Below are 21,749 nucleotides of genomic sequence, written 5' to 3' on the forward strand. Positions count from 1 at the left end.
GCATATCAATCATACAGATTATTCTTTGTGATATTATACACTCAAAACCTCACATTTTAACAGTTCCCTTTGAGAAACTTTCAATTAAAAATTGTTTGAAATAATATCTGTTAGACTATTATAATTAATTTGAATTGTATGAATTTTCATCTATTTTTTTCATAATAACGTTGTGATTGCAATTAATTCAGATCAGATGAACCGGTTCAAAAGTATACTAAAGAGAAGCAGAAATAAAAGAGGATTAATTAATACATTAATTGATTCATGAATAAAAAAAACTATCAAAAACTATACATTTAGGATAAATGGTGTAACAATTATAACATACAAACTCATGTGAATCCTAAAGGTATTGATGGATTTATGTTATATAATTATTTTTTCGTGAATCCTAAAGGTATTAATATTAGACCCTGGAACTTGAGAATGATTCGAACAAATTAAATAGGTAAAAAAACATGTACAATGGATATCTGTTAGGATAATTCAGATTTGTGTCATATAATTCACCTTTTTAACAACGAAACACTCTCAAACAAGAAATTTTCACACTCTCAGAATTAGAACTTAAGATCTTTGATTTAAGATGAAAGCTTAGAGGAAATATATATATTCATCCCGCAACAACTGTGTTGATTTGAATTAAACTTCTGTGGTCAAATCATTGTTTCTTATTTTAGTCGATGCATGGTGCAAGAATTCATAAGTTAAACAAAAGAAACCATTTTCAACTTTTGAATATTTACTTATTAACGTAATGAACAATATTATTTGGATTTACTCAAATCAAAGAGACCTTTAAAAAAAACATATGAATAAACTAAAACCTACTCCTTTAATTTTTGCTATTTATGTGATGCATTTTTTTATTTACTTTCTTTCAAAAATAATTTTAAAAAAGGATCATGATACCTTCTTATATTTAGAAATAATCTAATTTTAGACTATTTATTTTATACTTAATAAAATAATTTATAGTCCTAAAAATATATATAATTTTTTTTGAATCATAAATTTCAAAAAAAAAAGAATTTTTATTAAAATTCTGTATCCAATCAAAGCATATTATATAAATTGTCTTTTTTCTTTCTAAATGTGGTGTAGTGGCCAAGGAGTACTATTTGTGCAGCTCACATAAGTCAAAAGGCATTGATATTGCAAGTAGTTTGTATGAAGAAATTAATTGGTTCAGTGTTACTCTATCTTTCCACTTCAATTTATTAGACACACTTTTTTTAATTATATTCCAAAAAATATTATTTATTTATAATTAAAAATAACTTAACTTTGAAATTCCTTTTTTTTCTTTAATAATTTTTTTTTTGCTTTTACCTTTATCTTTCCAACGACAAGGAGAATTCCGTTGGTACTTACAAGAATGCTATTTAGGGAGATTAATGTTTTACTCAAGAGCTCCTAGCCACAAAAAATACATAAGATTTGTTTTAGATTATAAATTTCAATGATTGTCATTTTTTTAAAACTTTGTATTAAATCAATCAATATCAAATAAAAAAATTCATTGAAAGTGTTGTTTGACTAATATATCCTTTATTAGTTATTTAATTTTTATTTATATACGTGTTTCTTAATTCTGAAATAATTAATACTTAGGAAAAAGTTGAAAAAAAATAATTAATTCTCTATTGATTGTTTAAATTAACAAATATTTTGAAATAAATATTTTTCATATACACGACAACTTAAAAAATTGTAGAAAGTATCGTATAAATTGAGAAGAAGAAACATTTTTAACAATAAAAGGTGTTGTGCAGGTTAAAAATTAAAATCATGTCGGGTGCATGATAAAGAGTATTTATATTGCTCGTACTATTATTCAATTATCATTATGGTACCCAACTCATATAGTTAAATTAACCTTAGATAATAAATTAAGGTTTAGTGTCATATTTTTATGCAATTAATCAATAATATAAACAAAATTGTATTCTTGATTTGTTTATTTTTTGTTGCTAGTTGGGTTTGTGATAAAGATGTACTTTTAAGCTTTTTATTTAAAAATTTTGTCGACTAAAGTAATTTTATCCTTATATCTACTTGCTAGTTGCACAAATTTTTCATTACCAAAATCACTCTTTTTTATTTGCAAATCTCTGGTTATCATATGCAGGTACTTAACTAATTAAGTGATGTTAATTAAGATACCGTTGGTGAAATAGAAGTATAATGAATGAATACTATGATAATCAAACAATGTCATGACGAGTGTAATAGTTCATCTATTAGTTAGGTATAAATAGTCGATGCGGATAAGTTTTTATATTATTAATTAAAATCATGTGCAATGTATTTGGTTAAGTATTAATTAATTTATAATCAAATAATATGACAAGTGTAATTGATTTATTAGTTAGGTATAAAAATAAACAGGTGGCGTCAGAGGGGTGGGGGTTAGGGTAGGGTACCCTCTTTAATTTCCTTCCCCTATAAATACCTAATATGGTCAAATGCATTTTACAATATTATTACAAGAGAGAGTTAAAACAGAAGGAAAAAAAAATGACCCAAAAAAATATTGAGTTTGGGACACTTTCCTCTTACCAGTTGGAATCTCTTACTTCTATTTGTGACACTTTTTTACCTTCAATTCATCATGTTAATTCATATGAAGAAGGCAATATTGATGATGATTCTTTCATTAAGTTCCTCCAAACTTCAGCCTCCATGAATGGAACTCCTCAACAAGTAAGATTTTGTTATATACTTCTCATTAAGAGTCGAAGCCACCAACATTTAAATTCTATGAGTTCTAAGTTCTAAAACAGCGATATATGGTGTTATTAATTGAATTTCAAATTTTATATATATTGAATTTTTTACTATAAATATAAAGTTATTTAGACTAAGATTATGATCGTGAGTTCAATCGAATACATGCATACAAAATCTCTAGCTTCGCCTCTGACTTTAATTTTAATATTTTTTTCCAGATAGCATGGATGATAAGCAATAGATTGCAACATCCAAGGCTAAACTTGTTCAAATTAGCACTATGGCTATTATCAACAAGGATTGGAACATTTATACTTTGTGGTAAAGCAAGCTTGTCATACCAATTTCCATATTTACAAAACTTTTCTAAGATATTACCAAGCAAAAGAGAAGAAATTGTCAAATCATGGGCAACAAGTTGTTTCAAACTCCTAAGGATTCTCTTTTTTGCTGCTAAAATTCTGGTTCCTCTAGTATTCTTCACTCAGGTACTACGTACGATATTTAATTCAAGTACACTCAATTAGTATTTAATTTACGTACTGTAAAGCGGCCCCTCTTCTCTTCTGTTTTTTGTCCATGAGTATATTTTTGCTGCAGAAAAATTAATTTCTCACAATATTAACCAATCATTTTGAAAATGCATTTATTCTTTCATCTGCTTCCTAAGAGAAAACCCATATACATATGACATGCATGCAATTTACTTGTCCACTTTTCTGGTTACACGTCTATTAATTAATCATAAATTAATAAGAGTCAAACAATATGAATTTTGATTGATATTTTAAGATCTATTTTTTAGCATATCGATACGAAAAAATTATAATTTATAGTATGTTTAATATAGTTTTTGAATATCTAAATTTATATTTTAAAATATCAAATTTATATAATTTATTTTAGTTTTAAAAATTAATTAAATTGACTCTCCAAAAATGCATGACAACTAATAAGGAACCGTGGGGATAGTATCAAATATGCGTGTCCCAAATTACTTGTAGAAGTATAAAAGATGCAAATAGGTAGGAGTTAAGAATTTGGACAATTAATGCACTTTTTTTTTACTAATACCAAACATTAGTTTTAGAGGCTGAAAAAATATATCAAAGAAAGTACTAATAATATACAAAACTAATGCATTCGTCATTTTCTCCATAACACTCTACCAAACGACCTAAGAGAAAGTGCACAAGTAGCGGATAATAATACTTGAAATTTGATATATTTAATATAATAGATTCTTTTTCAAATACGTATATCTTTTATAAAATAATATTAACAATTGCCTTTGTGAAACAAGTTTCTTTGAAATTAAAAAATAATACTTCCTCCGTTCAAAAAGAATGTCCTAATTTGACTTGACACGGAGTTTAAAAAAATAAAGAGATTTTTCAATTTTATCGTCCTAAATTAAAGTTACGTCAAATGTACTAAAATGTCATTTAATCTTGTGGCCTTAAACATGTCACGTGAAAAGTTGAAATTAAAGTGTTGCCAAAAAGGAAAGGGATATTTCTTTTTTAAACATACTAAAAAGGAAATTAAGTTATTCTTTTTTTAAACGGAGGAAGTAATAACTTATATAAGATCAATAATGTCTCAATAAAAATTAAACTGAATTGGATATATTGTCAATAAAAACAATATGTCAAACGAAGTTGATTTTATATATTTATAATATACTTGAACAATTTTTACTTATAGAAAAGCTAGAAAAATAAAATTCAAATATCTAATAATTCAGAGGCCCTATATCAAAATTCGACTTTAGACCAACTCTGAATACGGAATTGCCTTTGTTAGGAAGCGTTTTACCTCTCAATGTGGGATTTTTCAACGCGAATTCGAATTTAATCGGGCTTCAATATGAATAACCGGATGGAAAGGGAAAAAAAATTAGTCATTTGTGCTGATTTGGAGTGCCTATTTGGTTTTCCAAGCATTTAATTTTTTGTGAACAATAGTAGGAAAAGTTGTTATTTTTGAAATGAGCAAAATTAGTTTAAAGTCGCTATCTCTTTAATATGTATGTTGCTTATGTTTAAAATTTTTGATCATATTATAATCTTCCGCAAGTATTGACCGTTTCCTATATGAGGCACCTTTAATTTCTGTCAACAGACATACAAGTGGGCAAACATACAGGACCCTTGCATTTACAAACAAATAGTATTACGTAGCTCATTCATGTATATGCACATTTAGTACATTTCAATTGGAAATTTATTCGAAAGAAGCTCATAATACCGACATGATATCTTTTAAGAAAATGTAGTGTGCAAAGATATTATTTGAACTATGTTGTAAATGAAACCCCATACAACAACAATAGCATATCCCGTAGAATCCTTTAAGTGAGGTTTAGGAAGGGTAGAGTGTATACAGACTTTACGATTACATCGTAGAGATAGAAAGACTATTTCTGAAAGACCTTCGGGTCAAATATAACAAATCCAAGTATGAAGAATAAGAAAATATAGCAACTAACGAGGGGAGTAGTGCAAATTTTTCAGCAGTAGAATAAATTCCTCCACCTAGCTCATCCTTTTAAAATGATTAATGTAATGTTTATTTTCTTCTTCTTTATTCTTTGTTGAAAATTAAACTCTTAATTTCTTTTGATTTAGGTGAATGAGAAAGGCCAGAATTCATCATGGAAAGCACTTGGCTACTCTGGACCTGATCCAGATTTCAAGAAGCAAAAACAAGAAAACATGGACTGTAAGGAAAGGGATGATCAACCATTTGGACCACTATATGAAGGAATCATAAGTCTAAAAAATTCACAGAAAATAATATTCCATAGGCTGCAAGAACTAGGATTTATTGTGTCAAAACCGCACAATTTAAACAACGGGAGGAGAAGTACAGAGTGCCCTGCTTTTGTAATTGAATGTGATGCTGTGGTGGTTGGTTCAGGTTCTGGTGGTGGAGTTATAGCTGGTATTCTTGCAAATGCTGGACACAAAGTGCTTGTTCTAGAAAAAGGAAGTTATATTGCAAGAACAAATCTTTCACTTCTTGAAGGGCCTACAATGGATCAAATGTACCTTGGAAGTGGACTACTAACAACCAAGGACATGGATATTATTCTACTTGCTGGATCCACTGTTGGTGGTGGCTCGACCATAAATTGGTCAGCTTCAATTCGAACTCCACAACATGTACTTAAAGAATGGTCCGAAAGCTACAAACTCGAATTGTTTCAAAGTGAATTCTATAAAGGGGCTATGAAGATTGTGTGTGCAAAAATGGGAGTTCAGTGTGAAATTGAAGATGAAGGGTTCCAAAACATGATTTTGAGAAAAGGGTGTCAAGAATTAGGGTATCCTGTGGAAACAATCCCTACGAACGCGCCCTCAGATCACTACTGTGGATGGTGCAGCTTGGGTTGCAAAGATGGGAGGAAAAAAGGCACAGCTGAGACATGGCTAGTCGATTTGGTGAAATCAGGCAATGGTGCAATACTTCCTGAATGTGAAGCCTTGGAAGTGATCCATGAAGAAAAAAATGACAATTCAGGAAAACGTAAAGCCATTGGAGTTGCTTTTGCATTTCAAAATATTAAAGGGATGAGAGAAATTTGTATGGTGAAATCAAAAGTCACAATAGTAGCTTGTGGTGCTCTTAGCACCCCTTCATTGCTCAAGAGGAGTGGCTTAAAGAATCCAAATATTGGCAGAAACTTACACCTCCATCCAGTCGTTATCACCTGGGGATACTTTCCAGATTTTCAACCAATATCTAATGAAATATGGCCAGAGGCAGAGAAGAAATGTTATGAAGGAGGAATAATGACAGCAATGTCTAAAGTCGTGGCCAATTTCGAAGGATCAGGATATGGTGCAATCATACAGACACCGGGATTGCACCCTGGCATGTTTTCAGCACTAATGCCATGGGTTTCAGGGCTAGATATCAAGATGAGGATGAGCAAATATTCAAGAACGGCACATATCTTCACGTTGGCAAGAGACATGGGATCAGGGGAAGCATTTTCACCATATTCAATAAGTTACAAGTTGGATCAAATTGATGAAGAAAATCTAAAAGTAGGCCTAGAGAAGACACTAAGAATCTTGGCAGCTGCTGGTGCAGAAGAGATTGGAACTCAGCACGTAAAAGGGAGGAGTTTGAAGGTTAAAGAAGCAAACTTGGAGGAGTTTGAGAGGTTTGTGAAAGAAGAAAGTTCAATAAAAATTGGAAAACATTCAGTTCCTATATGTTCAGCACATCAAATGGGAAGTTGTAGAATGGGAGTTGATCCAACAACTTCAGTGGTTAATTCCAAAGGCGAAACGTGGGAAGTAGAAGGTTTGTTTCTTGGTGATTCAAGTGTCATTCCCACTGCTATTGGAGTGAATCCAATGGTCACAATTCAGGCCATTTCTTATTGCACTGCACAATCTGTGCTTCAACTTCTTAACAATCAATAGTTGGGTTTAAAAGGCACCATAGATGAAAGCATGAAAAATTGTTTATGTTATTTAAGTTTGTGTAATATCCCTACCTTCAACTTATGAGTCAGTAATATTTTTCAAAGCATTCTTTCTGTTACCCTTTGGGTCTTATTCTTTATCTAAAAACTTTATATGATCCCTTGAATCAAATTCTTTTCTAAAACTTTATAATCTTAATCCATCACCACAGTTGAAACTTGAGAGAGAATTGGAGAACATACTAATGTCATATTTGACCCTTTTTTGCATATTAATCAATCGATTAAATGAACGGTATATTTGGACCAGCTACTAAAAGGTAAGGACATACATGAGTTAAACTATTAACGAATGACATATTTTGACAACTTTAAAAGAAACAAGTATTTGTACTTCTATTATTTATGGTTTACACTATTAGCGGTCGTTTGGTAAAGTATATTAGAAAAAATAATGCATGAATATTAGCTTTGTGTATTTTACTAGTACCTTATCTGGTACATTTTTTCAATCTATGTATAATTAATGTTTTTGTGTATTGAGGTATGTATTATTAATACTTGGAAATCCATGGTATTGATTAGGGCTGTACAGGGCAAATCGATAAACCGCACCAAACCGACAAACCGAACCAAACCGGAAAAAAAAACCGACTAGTGGTTTGGTTTGACTTGATTTGGTGTTTGGAAAAAAAACCCGACCATTATAGGGTTGGTTTGGTTTTAACTAAAAAAAGTCAAACCGAACCCAAACCGACCCGATTATAGATATACTACTTTTAAATTATGTTATACATAAAAATATTTATTAAAATGTAATTTATAAATATTTTTTTAAAATTTTTCATTTTTTTTGTTTTCTTTCTTACATTTAGATTTGGACTTGAGAAGCTCATCTAAATAATATACAAAAAAACTCATCTTATAAAGTTATATTAAAAAGTTAAAACTTCAAATAGTGTTCTGTCTCGTTGATATTTTGTACTAGAACTCTTTTTAAGAAGCAATGCTCTGTGCTTTTTATTAGATATTATGAAAAAATACGAGAAACTCGAAAAAAACCCGAAAAATCCAAAAAAAAACCGAGAAAAATTGATTTCGAAAAACCCGACTTTTATTGGTTTGGTTTGGTTTATAGATTTTATAACCCGACACAAATGGTTTGGTTTAGTTTGTAAAAAATTCAAACCAACCCGGTCCATGTACACCCCTAGTATTGATAATGCAAAGGATTTTAAAGACAATATTACCCCTCAAAACATTTTCGACCAATATAATTAATACAAACATTACTAATACGACATACTGAGGACTATTCTTAATTTCTTACGCATCCTAACAAAGCGTGATATATGATAGATAACAAATACAACGAACATAAGTCATTTGAATGCTATAGTGTTTCTTGTTTAGTCCATCGAAAATTAATTCTCCTTTTGTTATATCACTCATACAAGCACAAATTTAGAAATGTTTGGCTTGTGGCATTAAAGAGCATTAATTAAAACAATGTAGTATTAGGTTAGTGTTCCTTTTATAAAAGATGCAATTAGATCTTTTCATTAGGCACTTCTGGTATTTTTCCCCTTTTGTATATATTAATTTGTAAGTTTGACTTATTTTCCAGTACTGAGTAAAATCATTATATTCTCACAAAGTTTACGACTCAAGAATTCTAAAACGATAATCAAAATCTGATTTTGATTGAAAATTGACGATCAATTGATCATTTTTACAGTCTTAAGACACGAAAACTGCCAATATTTGTTATTTTGGTGTTAGATTCATGCAGAGTTTGCACTAGATAACTTTTATAACAAAGTTAGGACGAATTTGATATTTTTATAATTGTTACATCAGAAAAATCTGCCCCTTGCACTTTTAATTGTCTGAATTATATCAAATGTACTCAAAATTGGACGAAACCAATTTCTATGAGTCACATTTAATTTGTTCATTATCCCCTTGCCTATAAATTCCACGTTAATTAAATTAACTTTCCTTAAAAAAAAAAGAACTTAATAACATTGAGAAGAAAGAAAATGGATCCAAAAATCACAGAAAAAAATGTTGAGTTCGGGACACTTTCCTCTAACCAGTTGGACTCTCTTACTTCTATTTGTGATGCTTTTTTACCTTCAATTCATCATATTAATTCATATGAAGAAGGCAATATTGATGATGATTCTTTCATTAAGTTCCTCCAAACTTCAGCCTCCATGAATGAAACTCCTCTACATGTAAGTATATGTAAGGTATTCTTTTTTTTCGTATGTATAGCACGTATATGATAAACTTTTTTAGTGAAAAATTCTATCTCCACAGTTGAAAAAGGGGTCGTTTGATATGATGTATTAGAAAAATCTAATACACGTATTAATCATGAAATTATTTAATCTTTTGTTTGATAGGATTTTGGGCCCTATGTAGTATAATAAATAATGGTTACCAATACATGGGCTATTAATACATGGATAAGTATGGCTATAGACAGAATTACTCTTAATACACCAAATCAAATCGTGGATAAGAAATAGTCTCAGTATTACTAAACGACCTATTAGGAGTATTAATCATCTCATCAATGACACTATTGCTGGCCTTGAATATGATAAAACTTTTTGTTATTTTTGTTTCTTTTTATTTGTTATTTATGTTTTCAGATGGCATGGATGATAAGCAATAGATTGCAATATCCTAGGCTGCACTTGTGCAAATTAGCACTATGGCTATTATCAACAAGGATTGGAACATTTATACTTTGTGGTAAAGCAAGTTTGTCAAGCCAATTTCCATATTTACAAAGTTTTTCAAAGATTTCACCAAACAAAAGAGAAGAAATTGTAAAATCATGGGCAACAAGCTGTTTCAAACTCCTAAGGATTCTCTTTTTTGCCATGAAAATACTGGGTCTCCTAGTATTCTTCACTCAGGTACTATTAATTTTTTTACGTATGGCAAGCTATGCAGACGTTAGTTGATTGAATCTAAATCATTCAATCATAAATTTTAAACAATATGGTTTACAAGCTTAGTTGATAAATAAAGAATATATAGCATGATTTGTGATAGATAACGATACAATGAACATAAAATCATTCAAGCACAATTTAGAAATGTTCTTTTTTCTTCTTTCTTGAAAGTGAAAATCTTAATTCTTTTTTAGGTGAATGAGGAAAGTCAGAATCCATCATGGAAAGCAATTGGTTACTCTGGACCTGATCCAGATATTAAGAAGCAAAAACAAGAAAACATGGACTCTAAGAAAACGGATGATCAACCATTTGGACCACTTTATGAAGGAATCATTAATCTAAAAAATTCACAGAAAATAACATTTGAGAGGTTACAAAAACTAGGATTTTTTGTGTCTAAACCTCATAATTTCAATAACACGACAGAGTGCCCTGCCTTCATAATTGAATGTGATGCTGTGGTGGTTGGTTCAGGTTCTGGTGGTGGAGTTATAGCTGGTATTCTTGCAAATGCTGGACACAAAGTGCTTGTTCTAGAAAAAGGAAGTTATCTTGCAAGAACAAATCTTTCACTTCTTGAATGGCCTTCAATGGATCAAACTCCACAACATGTACTTAAAGAATGGTCCGAAAGCTACAAACTCAAATTGTTTCAAAGTGAATTCTACAAAGGGGCTATGAAGATTGTGTGTGCAAAAATGGGAGTTCAGTGTGAAATTGAAGATGAAGGGTTCCAAAACATGATTTTGAGAAAAGGGTGTCAAGAATTAGGGTATCCTGTGGAAACAATCCCTACGAACGCGCCCTCAGATCATTACTGTGGATGGTGCAGCTTGGGTTGCAAAGATGGGAGGAAAAAAGGCACAGCTGAGACATGGCTAGTCGATTTGGTGAAATCAGGTAATGGTGCAATACTTCCTGAATGTGAAGCCTTGGAAGTGATCCATGAAGAAAAAAATGACAATTCAGGAAAACGTAGAGCCATTGGAGTTGCTTTTGCATTTCAAAATATTAAAGGGATGAGAGAAATTTGTATGGTGAAATCAAAAGTCACAATAGTAGCTTGTGGTGCTCTTAGCACCCCTTCATTGCTCAAGAGGAGTGGCTTAAAGAATCCAAATATTGGCAGAAACTTACACCTCCATCCAGTCGTTATCGCCTGGGGATACTTTCCAGATTTTCAACCAATATCTAATGAAATATGGCCAGAGGCAGAGAAGAAAAGTTATGAAGGAGGAATAATGACAGCAATGTCTAAAGTCGTGGCCAATTTCGAAGGATCAGGATATGGTGCAATCATACAGACACCGGGATTGCACCCTGGCATGTTTTCAGCACTAATGCCATGGGTTTCAGGGCTAGATATCAAGATGAGGATGAGCAAATATTCAAGAACGGCATATATCTTCACGTTGGCAAGAGACATGGGATCAGGGGAAGCATTTTCACCATATTCAATAACTTACAAGTTGGATCAAATTGATGAAGAAAATCTAAAAGTAGGCCTAGAGAAGACACTAAGAATCTTGGCAGCTGCTGGTGCAGAAGAGATTGGAACTCAGCATGGAAAAGGGAGGAGTTTGAAGGTTAAAGAAGCAAATTTGGAGGAGTTTGAGAGGTTTGTGAAAGAAGAAAGTTCAAGAAGAATTGAAAAGCATTCAGTTCCTATATGTTCAGCACATCAAATGGGAAGTTGTAGAATGGGAATTGATCCAACAACTTCAGTGGTTAATTCCAAAGGCGAAGCGTGGGAAGTAGAAGGTATGTTTCTTGGTGATTCAAGTGTCATTCCAACTGCTATTGGAGTGAATCCAATGGTCACAATTCAGGCCATTTCTTATTGCACTGCACAATCTGTGCTTCAAATTAAAAGTTGGTGTAAATATTGTTTTTACAAATATTGTTTTTACAACTTCAACTTCAGCATGAAGAATTGTTTTTCCAAATATTGAAAAACCTGTTTATTATTATGATATAATAGTAATAATATATAGATAGCAAAGAAAAGAAAGTATAATAAAGAAAGAGAAAGAGAGAGAGAAATAATATGATAGAGAGAGAAAATTAGAGTAGAAAATATTATTAGTGTGTATGCTTTTATAGCGCAGAATCTATTGCCTTGTATAGGCAAAATTTGGTTGAAAATGATTGATCTACAGTAACAAAACGCGTAAGTTACAGTGAAAATACTATTCATCTACAGTAAAAATCCTATTTATCTACAGTGAAAGTGGGTCTCATGGACATCCACTTGTTTTGTAACACTTCCCCTTGGATGTTCATGTACAAAAGAAAAATATGTACATAATTATTTGTAATACGCATTGGTTGCTGCGTCATTAAAAATTATTTGAAGAAAGCTACTTTGTAAGCTGCTTGCGGGAACTTGCTTGTAAAGCTGATTATAGGAACATATTTGTAAGAGTTGTTTATATGGACCTGCTTGCGGAGATGCATGTAAGTTGTCTGCTTGATTTCAAACTTATCCCGAAAACTGTATAATAGGCATCAACAATCCGATGTATTTAATGCTCATTGGAGTTTATCAATAGATAATGTGCTTTGTTAAAACCTTACTAGGGAAAAAGTCCTAATGAAGGAAAAAGAGTACACATATTAATACGCATTGATAGCTGCCTCATTAAAAACCTTACCAAGAAAACTTAGTGGGACAAAACCTCGACTAAGGAGAAAAGAATGCAGCGCGCATTATACTCCCCCTGATTAAAGCATCACTTAATTCTCGTGAAGGATGCTCCTCAATACTTAGTTTTCCAAATGTTGATATAGAATGTTTCTTTGTGACCAAATCATATTCATGAATATGTTGCATCCCTGAACATATCATGATATATCATTTTTCTTGTCTCTTAGATGTGTTGAGTCTTTGAGTTCAGTCAAATGCATTCTTGACAATCACTTAGTTTATGAGCTCGTCGACGTGGACGAATTGCTCATTCGACTTGAAAGCAGATAATATTTTTGAGATTAGACTTCATATTAATCAAATAATTTTCTGCAATTTCATAACCTATAAACCTTGACACGATTGGTTAGAATATACAAATTTATAAATCATTATTTGATTCACTTTAACATTTCTATTGATAAGAGTCATATTATATTTTGCATGCACATAAATAAAATTATAATATCATGAATGGTAATAACAGAATACACGGGGGCACCAAATGCACTATGACATGGTATTTTTTTACCATTTTAAATGAGATCGAAAGTGATCTTACGACTATTGGCGTACTCAATAGAATCACTTTAATATATTTTAATCATTCATAAATTTTCATATAATATTTACTGTCTAGCTAGACATGATTATCATTTATTATATGTATTCAAGTTCTTCATATATTGTCAAACTAAAAGAAGCCTTATTGCATCCACCACCGGAGAGCACATCTCCATACAATAATGTCAGGATTTTTATGAAAAATATGTATGCTCCAAGGCGCAATCATACTTTATATTTTACGATTTTCATTTTATTTTTATCATAATCATCCATTTGTACTCACTGACATAATATCTTGGTAGATGAACTATAAGCCCAAAACATCATTTTTTCAAGTGAAATATAATATACTTGAATTGCGTATTTTCTTTGGCCAATCATTGATCTATTGATACTATTTGATAGATTTGAATTCAATATCCCCGTCATCATTTATAATTTTGAGCGCTACATTATATTAAAGATATTGTCAACGGTTATTTCATATCGATTCTGATATGACATAACTTGTTGTGATCTCTTTATTTTTTTATCATTTTTAGGTACATGAACCTTTATCAAGGTTTTATGAAGTTTATGTCATGGTGCTGTTTTTATAGCACTTGCCTCATTATTATGACCATCTTGATCATTTGCTCTTCTATCGTGATCCGATTCTGGGTGTGATGACACATGTCCTTTTCCACTGGACAAATCAATATAAAATCCAACATTTCGATAAATATAGCGGAAACAATGTAAATAAATAAATAATAAACAAAAAGCAAACTTAAATACCCCCAAAAATTGGTTGTCACATGTACAAGCTGCTAAAATAACGAAACTGAAATGAAAGTACAAGTCTTAATATGTCTTCAACTCTCAATCAGAGTAAATCTTAAAAATACAGAAAGTACGAGAGCTCGCTGGATATCAATGGCTACCTCTATCAACTCCCAGGAACCTCGAATGATCAAGAAAAGAGACGGTGATCAAAGTCCAAACTTAGAACCTACACAAGTGTAGAAGCAAGGGTGAGTACCAAACAATACGGTACCCAACAAGCTAACTAGAAGAACTAAGTAAATCTAAAAGAATACACGAACTCAGTTTTCAACTCAACCGAACCTCCAGAATACAACCTGCACAGAAATCAGCCCAACCTAACAGTTCTTACTACACGATTCAATAAGGTTCAGATCGCAGCTCAATATCACAGATATATCATACAAATACTCAAAATGTCACAAATAGACTTCAAATTGTCAACACAAATATGCAGAATATGTATATGCACACTCAATGATCATGCATGTGTGCAATTGCCGGTAAAAACCTCGGCACAATAAGCTCTGATCAGAAATGACCTCGGCCACATAATCTTTGACTGGAAATGACCTCGGTCTCATAATCTTTGACTGGAAATCACCTTGGTCTCATAATCTCTGACCAAAAATGACCTAGGTCTCATAATATCTGACCAAAAATGACCTCGATCTTATAATCTCTGATCGGAAAAAACCTCGGTCTTATAATCCCGCTGAAAATGACTTTGGTAATAATCCAACCAAAAATAACCTCGGCCTATCAATTTCTCCCTGGAAATGACCTTGGACATATCATATCTCTGACCGAAAATGACCTTAATTTCACAATCATATACCTCACATCATAGTGTTTCACAACCAATACAATAGCATGTTAACACAAGTAATGAGGAATAATCAATTCAGACAAACCACAATCACAATTAGTTTATGCCATGCAAGTTTCAATACTCAACAATCTCACACGTAGTCTTATATTAACCCCATCGTTTCATTTTAGATTACTTCATATAACAATTAAATCCGTAACCTCATTCCCATTACGCCCCAACACATATACAATGGTATATTTGGAAATTCTAAGAGATTCACAGAGTTTTAAGAGTCCACTTGCCTTAGCTAATATGTGATCGGTCACTCCACGTGAGTTTTCCCCTTCTGAATGCACTCCAATTCACCACAATTTATACAAATTCAAGTTCTCAATCAAAATATGAAACCAATGATATTCATATCATATTATGGAAATCGGGCCGAAATTGACCCGAAATGTCCAAAAAATCCAATTCTGAAATGATCAGAAAATTTCAGAAATTTTTACATAAACAATATCCTCAAGGTATTTGGAGTTTAGTAATGAAAACGAAAGTGGATTTGGACTTAAAACGAACTCACAATCCTCAAAATATTAAAACTAATTCAATTTCTTGAAAACCCCAATCTCTCTAATTTAAATACCTCAATTTCGTGCTAAAACTCTCAAATAATCAATGAATAATCAAGATTGAAAGTTAAAATCACTTACCCAAAGTTTTCCCACGAAATCTCCTTCTTCGCAATATGCATCTTTTGAATATATAAATTTTTGATTAACCAATACTCCAACCCGTAACCAAAATGGTCTAAAAAATCTACCTTCTCCAACATAGCATCTCCGCATCAAAAGTTTGACAATTTTCTTACTTGTTAGTGTTACATGTGTTGCTCTTACGCATAATGAAAAAGACTTGAGCTTACTTGTGCGGCCAATACTCTTCCACTTAGAAAAGGGACAAAAAAGTAAGTCCATTTTTTATAGGACTCCTACTTGTAAAAAGATATTTCTGTACTTTACCTTATTCATTCACAATTACTCTTATGTATTTTTGTTCTTCCACCATGAAACCTTGTACTAGAGGTTTATCTACAAATCTTAAAGCTCCAATCTTGATTTTCAACAACTCAAAAACAGCTTCATTTGTGAAATGGGCACCTTTGTTTAAGCTTTCTGGTTTTAATCTTCCAGTTGTTGCTTTATCTACTGCTCGATGTAGTCATTCTACGGTACATGCTCCATCATCACCAGTTATTCAATCGGATTCTAATACAAGTGTGCTTCATATTACTGAAGAAAAATTTAAAGGGGTAGAAGAAAACCTAGAAAAGGTGACATTTTTTGCTTTTTTTTAATTTGTAAATTTTTCACTGTTGTGACTTTCTAGAAATTTTTGGGTTGATTTCTTGCAGGTGATTTATAGCTGTAGGTTTTTTGCAATTCTTGCAGTGTGGGGTTCCTTGATTGGATCTTTTCTTTGTTTTATAAAGGTTTAGTCTTCAACCCCTTTGTATTTTGATCTTTGTTTTTACTTAATTATGCACTACTATTGAGTTTCATTTCTTGTCGTTAAGTTTAAAAGATGATGAGCATCTCGGTTCACTAAGCTCCCGTTATATGTGCTCCCGTTATATGTGGGTCCGGGGAAGGGCTGGCAAGGGTCTAATTATATGCCGCCTTATCGACATTTCTGCTACGGGTTGTTTTCACAACTCGAACACATGACCTCTTGGTCACATGACATTAACTTTATCAGTAAGGCCAAGTTCCCTTCAAGTCGTTAAGTTTGAAAGAACTGATAGTTTAGCTAGAGATTCCTTTATTTTGATTGGAGGAGTGAATTAGATTAAATTTGTGGTATTGTTTATCCCTTTTCTTTTAAATGTTTTTTGAACTTTGTCTGAATTATCTAGAAGGATCAGTAAAAAAGTATAGTCATTTACTCTTTTTGGAAGATCTTAGCTTATTGATGAGTTTTAGAACTATATTATTTTGGAAAGTATTGTAATCTGGGAGTATTGCTGTGATTGATGAAATGCTTATCTTCTGTTGTCTAAATATACTCCTTTTATGGATTATTATTGTTTCAAGCAAATAACAGTATAATTACCCACTAGAGATGGAGAGTTACAATGATAGGTAGCAACAACGAATCAAGAATTGCACATGTAAGGCAGACGAGATTAGATACAAATTAAACGTTATCCATGAATTCGAACCAAGAACTTTTAGAGTTTTGAGACTGCAGGTTTGGCACTTTCTGAAAGTTTTCATTAGCTAGTGTAGCAACATTTGAATGATGGCTTGCAATTTCGTAGAGGGGCACAAGGATGGAGACTCACAAATCCTCTATGATTATTGATTTTGGTCAATCAATTAATCAGGACAAGAAGGTAGAACATTTAGTCTAAAAAGATAAGTTAGACTTCAGTCTGTAAGTCTTTTAGTTGGTAATCTTTCAACCCCATCTCTTATGGTCTTACAAATGAGAAAGTGTAGAGGTTCTACCTTCAAAATTTTAGTTAATGTGTAAGTAAATTGCATGGGTGGGGAAGATGTGGTTAATTTATTGCATGGTGGTATAGTAAATATACTTCTTTAGTCCCGATTTGATTCAAAGATTGATACAGAACAATAAAAACTAATTTGTGTCAATATGGCCCTCATGTTGTATGAGTGATTGGCCGTTTGAGAATAAGATTTTTTTTCTGTGTATGCTTCATTTGCCTTCTTCAATATTCATGTCTTATACATCAGATAAAGTTCATGTTGTCTTAGCGCATGGATTCTTTTGTTTTCCATCTCCTCTTTTTTCATTGGACTCCGATGAAAGAAAATTTTAACTTTGTAAACCATTTATATGTAATACCGGAACATTATGTGACAAATCAAGGAGAGTTTTATGTTCAAAGAGGGATAGAGCTATGGAACATTGATTTTCAATACATATAGACTCTTCTTTAGATCTTGTCATCCAGGCTATAATGTTCTCCTTACCTTTATATCAACGCTTATGCTGTATATAATGTAACAAAACCTAAGAGAACAATGTGTAGCAGAGATTCTTCAAAAGCACTTTCGAATTCCTAAATTGTCACAGTAAACGATTCTTATCCGCATGGACTGTAGGTTTTAGTAGTCAGTGCACATTTTTTAATCCGCCGTGCTCGTGCAAGCCTGTGCTGAGACAAAAAAGAGAATATGTAATCCAGTGGTTGTAAAGTACATTTCTGGAAGATTTCCCAGGTCCTCTAAGCTTTGATATTTGTTTGTAATAAAATATAACCTTCTAATGTTATGTTAATGTCCAGAACATACTAGTAAATGATTAAATTAACTCGTTTCTCCATAAACAGGGTTGCTCATGTGTGATAACATCATTCCAAGGGTACTTTGCAAGCCGAGCTAACGTTATTGTGCATCTTGTCGAAGCTATAGGTGTGTTATTAACTATTATTTTTGTTCCTTCTCGTAAATGTAGTCTATGTATCTTCCTTTCTATCTGATAATTTACTATGCAGAGTAGCTCCCGATGCATGTTATAGTTTTATATTGTCATCCTCCTTGAATGTTCATCCTTTGCTCTAATATGTTTTGTGACTTCTACCATAGCACGATCTCTGTTTCAATTTCAATAGCTTAAGAAGTTCCTGATGTATTATATTTCCTCTAGATACATACCTGTTGGGAACAGTTATGTTAGTCTTCGGTATGGGTCTCTATGAGCTCTTCATCAGCAACCTTGACAAAGGAAAATCATTTTCAGGGGAGACATTTCCAAATAGATCAAATCTCTTCGGCATGTTCACTCTGAAGGTTAGTCTCAGTAATTTGAAAAGTGTTTTATGAGCTATATACTTGTGTCAATACTGAGTAGCACATGCGCAGCTTTGTTTTCTGGTTTTATATGATGTAGTCTCTTCCATCCAATAGTCCCTTGGTGCTCCTGAGAATTTCTTGCTCCGTGCTGATGCAATTCATAGAGTTACCTACTTTTCAATGAATCTCATGTTATGTTGTTCGGACTCTTCAAAAATTTTGGTGTGTCAGATACTCTAAAAGTAGTGGGATTTTAGTGTCCGACACGGATGCAGTAGCATTTTGGAGAGAAAAACCTTTGAAGGGATGAACTCAAGTAGCAGTCATAAATGATGGAAAAGTAAATAGAAGGCATAATACATAAGCAGACACTCAAACTTGGCCTCAGATGGCAAGTAAACACTCCAACTTTGAGAGTGCACATCTAGACACTTCAACTTTCTCAACTAACAACTAAATACTTGAAATCATCCTCACTTTGTCTCATAGAAACTCAACTTGACATGACGCATAAATTTTGAAGGTGTCTAGACGATCGTTTTGTAAGTTTCAATGCTTAACTGACACAGTGAAAGTGAATTGAGGTGTCTAGATATGCGTAGTCAAAGTTGGAATGCTTACTTGTCATTGAGGTCAAGTTTAAGTGTTTGTTTATGTATAATGCATAAATAGAAACTGAGATATTTCCAACAAGTAGTCTATACATACAGGTACATTCTTGCTTGAATCATTTTTTCCACATAATATGATTCTTGTTTTCTATATGTTACTAAATTGCTAGGAACGACCGAGATGGTTGGAAATAACTACTGTGAGCGGGCTGAAAACCAAAATCGGGCATGTTATCGTGATGCTTCTTCTCATCGGTTTGTTTGACAAGAGCAAGAGGGCTGTTATACATTCACCATTTGATCTACTTTGCTTTGCAGCTTCTGTGCTTCTTTGCTCTGGCTGCCTCTATCTGCTTTCAAGACTCACCGATGAGAACTAAGTATTTTATTTTATAGATATTTTGCAGTCTACAATTCCTAATGGAATGCTGTGGTATGAATTACTACAAGTTCTTGCACACGTACATATTTCTATGTAAAAAGGAGCAGCTCCCGCTATGCATGAAGTCCGAGGAAGGATCAGACCACAAGGATCTATTGTTCCTATGTAATATTACACAAATGCATTGTATAATATAAACATATTTTGTCTGAAAATTAAAGCTCTCTTTTATTTTCTTTTTGGTATAATTTTTTGCAAGATTTATAACATTCAGCTTTCTATTCAATAAGAAAAAATGACACCTCAACCCTTTTAAATACTCTCTCTATTAGACACGATTTCAGTATTTCGACAATCAGCAACTTTTCAAAAGAAAAAAATTGGCCTTTTAAGCACCTGTTTCGTGTAAATAACGCAAAAAGTGTCAAAATGGCTTAATTGGGTCTTGCTATTAATTGAGACGTTAAGTGAAATTTCGTGTTAATTTTAGATGTTTGTGTATATGTCATGTGAGGATCGGATAGTAAGGCTAAGACAATATGTCATGCCAACAACAATCTTTACTAAGAATAGTTATTTGTTGCTGTGTCTTATGTCAGAGTGGAGTTACCATTCTATTTATTGGTCCGTAGAATTCAATAGTTTTAATATATGTTTTGTATTTGTGTTAAAAGATTACTTTCACACGCAACAATATTAAATGTGAAAATTTAATTAATTGAAGATTTAATATGCTCAGCGAAAATAGCAAACAAAGTATAATTCCCCCTTCATTCTTGTATCTCTCTATAGGTTCCAGAAAGATCAAACAGAACAATTTTTTTCATACAAAAATCATATAATCCTTGTATTTGAAAAGAGGCAAAGTATTGTTGGTATCATATTAGCTTTGTAGTCTTAAAATCTCATTTAATTATCAACATATGTGTAAATTAGAGTCGGCTTGGATGGACTTATTTTAAGTAACTTATAAGTTGAAAATTGCTTATAAGTTTTAAACAAAAATAAGTACATGCAGCCCAACTTATTTTTTTGACTTATAAGCTATTTTCAACTTATTAACTGTTTAAAATAAGTCCATTCAAATAAAATCAATTATTTATTAAAATTTATTTTAATTATAAAATGACTTTAAATTGGTTATTCAAATACTTAAAAAAAAAAGGCTAAAAAGAATTATAAGTAACTTACTCATTCCACTTATGTCATATTTTTTTAATGGGTCCAAAATTATTGTAACAAACTAATTGTAAGCATCTAAACTGGGGGTCCACCATAAATTGGTCTTTGTGGAAATTTCACTTAAAAGAGTCTTCCACTACTAAAATACGAAGAGCCCGTTTGGATTGGCTTTAAGTTGGTTAAAACCAATTTAAAGTTTATTTTTAGCTTTTGGACGTGTTTGCCTAATGCTGACTTTAAGCCATAAAGTTCTTAAAGTCAGTTAAAAAAGAAAAGTTAGGATTCCTAACTTTTTTTTTCCAAAGTGCTTAAAGTCATTTTCTTTGACCATGGAAATTACTTTTATATTCCTTGTATTTTAACTAAATTTCCAAACTACTTTTTTTTATTTTTTTAATCCTAAAATTCACATCATAAGCACTTTTATCCAAACACTCAACTGCTTATTTATAAAAATAACTTTTAACACTTCAAAATTTTAAAAGCACTTCATACCTAAAAGTTACTTTTTTTAAGCCAATTCAAACGGGCTCCAAATTCCACAATTTTTTAATTATTTTTTTTGGTTTCTTTCTTATTTTGTCTCTTTGCTTTCCAGATCATTTTGCAAAATTGCATCATTCAGTGGTAAATACAGCTCAGCAGGTCAAAATACATTAAATTATTTTCTGTCTTTGTGCAATTCATCTAATTCCTAATCTGATCTGTAATTTAGTAATATATTTTGTTT

The 21,749-nt window shown here is 31.9% G+C and overlaps 3 protein-coding genes across 3 annotated transcripts; all 3 read left to right on the forward strand.

Annotated features, from left to right (window-relative positions):
- The first annotated feature begins 2,507 nt into the window (after nt 1–2,507).
- On the forward strand, nt 2,508–7,309 carry LOC129888446 (long-chain-alcohol oxidase FAO4A-like). Its single transcript, XM_055963418.1, has 3 exons — nt 2,508–2,709; nt 2,955–3,224; nt 5,367–7,309. The coding sequence occupies exons 1-3, from the start codon at nt 2,524–2,526 to the stop codon at nt 7,173–7,175; spliced, it is 2,265 nt and encodes a 754-aa protein (XP_055819393.1). The 5' UTR covers nt 2,508–2,523; the 3' UTR covers nt 7,176–7,309.
- A 1,910-nt stretch (nt 7,310–9,219) lies between these two features.
- LOC129890722 (long-chain-alcohol oxidase FAO4A-like) lies at nt 9,220–12,104 on the forward strand. The gene is made up of 3 exons (XM_055966213.1): nt 9,220–9,417; nt 9,841–10,110; nt 10,344–12,104. Exons 1-3 carry the CDS (start codon nt 9,220–9,222, stop codon nt 12,102–12,104), a joined length of 2,229 nt encoding a protein of 742 aa, XP_055822188.1.
- A 481-nt stretch (nt 12,105–12,585) lies between these two features.
- On the forward strand, nt 12,586–20,072 carry LOC129890723 (uncharacterized). The gene is made up of 6 exons (XM_055966215.1): nt 12,586–12,609; nt 15,976–16,356; nt 16,438–16,515; nt 18,382–18,463; nt 18,699–18,841; nt 19,626–20,072. The coding sequence occupies exons 1-6, from the start codon at nt 12,586–12,588 to the stop codon at nt 19,833–19,835; spliced, it is 918 nt and encodes a 305-aa protein (XP_055822190.1). The 3' UTR covers nt 19,836–20,072.
- The last annotated feature ends 1,677 nt before the right edge of the window (nt 20,073–21,749 follow it).

This window comes from Solanum dulcamara, chromosome 5 (genome assembly GCF_947179165.1).
Source record: "Solanum dulcamara chromosome 5, daSolDulc1.2, whole genome shotgun sequence".
NCBI classification, from domain to species: domain Eukaryota; kingdom Viridiplantae; phylum Streptophyta; class Magnoliopsida; order Solanales; family Solanaceae; genus Solanum; species Solanum dulcamara.

Excerpts from the sequence above, each read along its gene's own strand:
- LOC129890722 (XM_055966213.1), top strand. The coding sequence starts at position 9,220 with ATGGATCCAAAAATCACAGAAAAAAATGTTGAGTTCGGGACACTTTCC. Across the intron at positions 9,418-9,840 it reads TGAATGAAACTCCTCTACAT|ATGGCATGGATGATAAGCAA; the intron begins GTAAGTATATGT and ends TTATGTTTTCAG. Across the intron at positions 10,111-10,343 it reads TCCTAGTATTCTTCACTCAG|GTGAATGAGGAAAGTCAGAA; the intron begins GTACTATTAATT and ends ATTCTTTTTTAG.
- LOC129890723 (XM_055966215.1), top strand. The coding sequence starts at position 12,586 with ATGGACCTGCTTGCGGAGATGCAT. Across the intron at positions 12,610-15,975 it reads ACCTGCTTGCGGAGATGCAT|AAAAGGGACAAAAAAGTAAG; the intron begins GTAAGTTGTCTG and ends TCTTCCACTTAG. Across the intron at positions 18,842-19,625 it reads TCGGCATGTTCACTCTGAAG|GAACGACCGAGATGGTTGGA; the intron begins GTTAGTCTCAGT and ends CTAAATTGCTAG.
- LOC129888446 (XM_055963418.1), top strand. The coding sequence starts at position 2,524 with ATGACCCAAAAAAATATTGAGTTTGGGACACTTTCCTCTTACCAGTTG. Across the intron at positions 2,710-2,954 it reads TGAATGGAACTCCTCAACAA|ATAGCATGGATGATAAGCAA; the intron begins GTAAGATTTTGT and ends ATTTTTTTCCAG. Across the intron at positions 3,225-5,366 it reads CTCTAGTATTCTTCACTCAG|GTGAATGAGAAAGGCCAGAA; the intron begins GTACTACGTACG and ends CTTTTGATTTAG.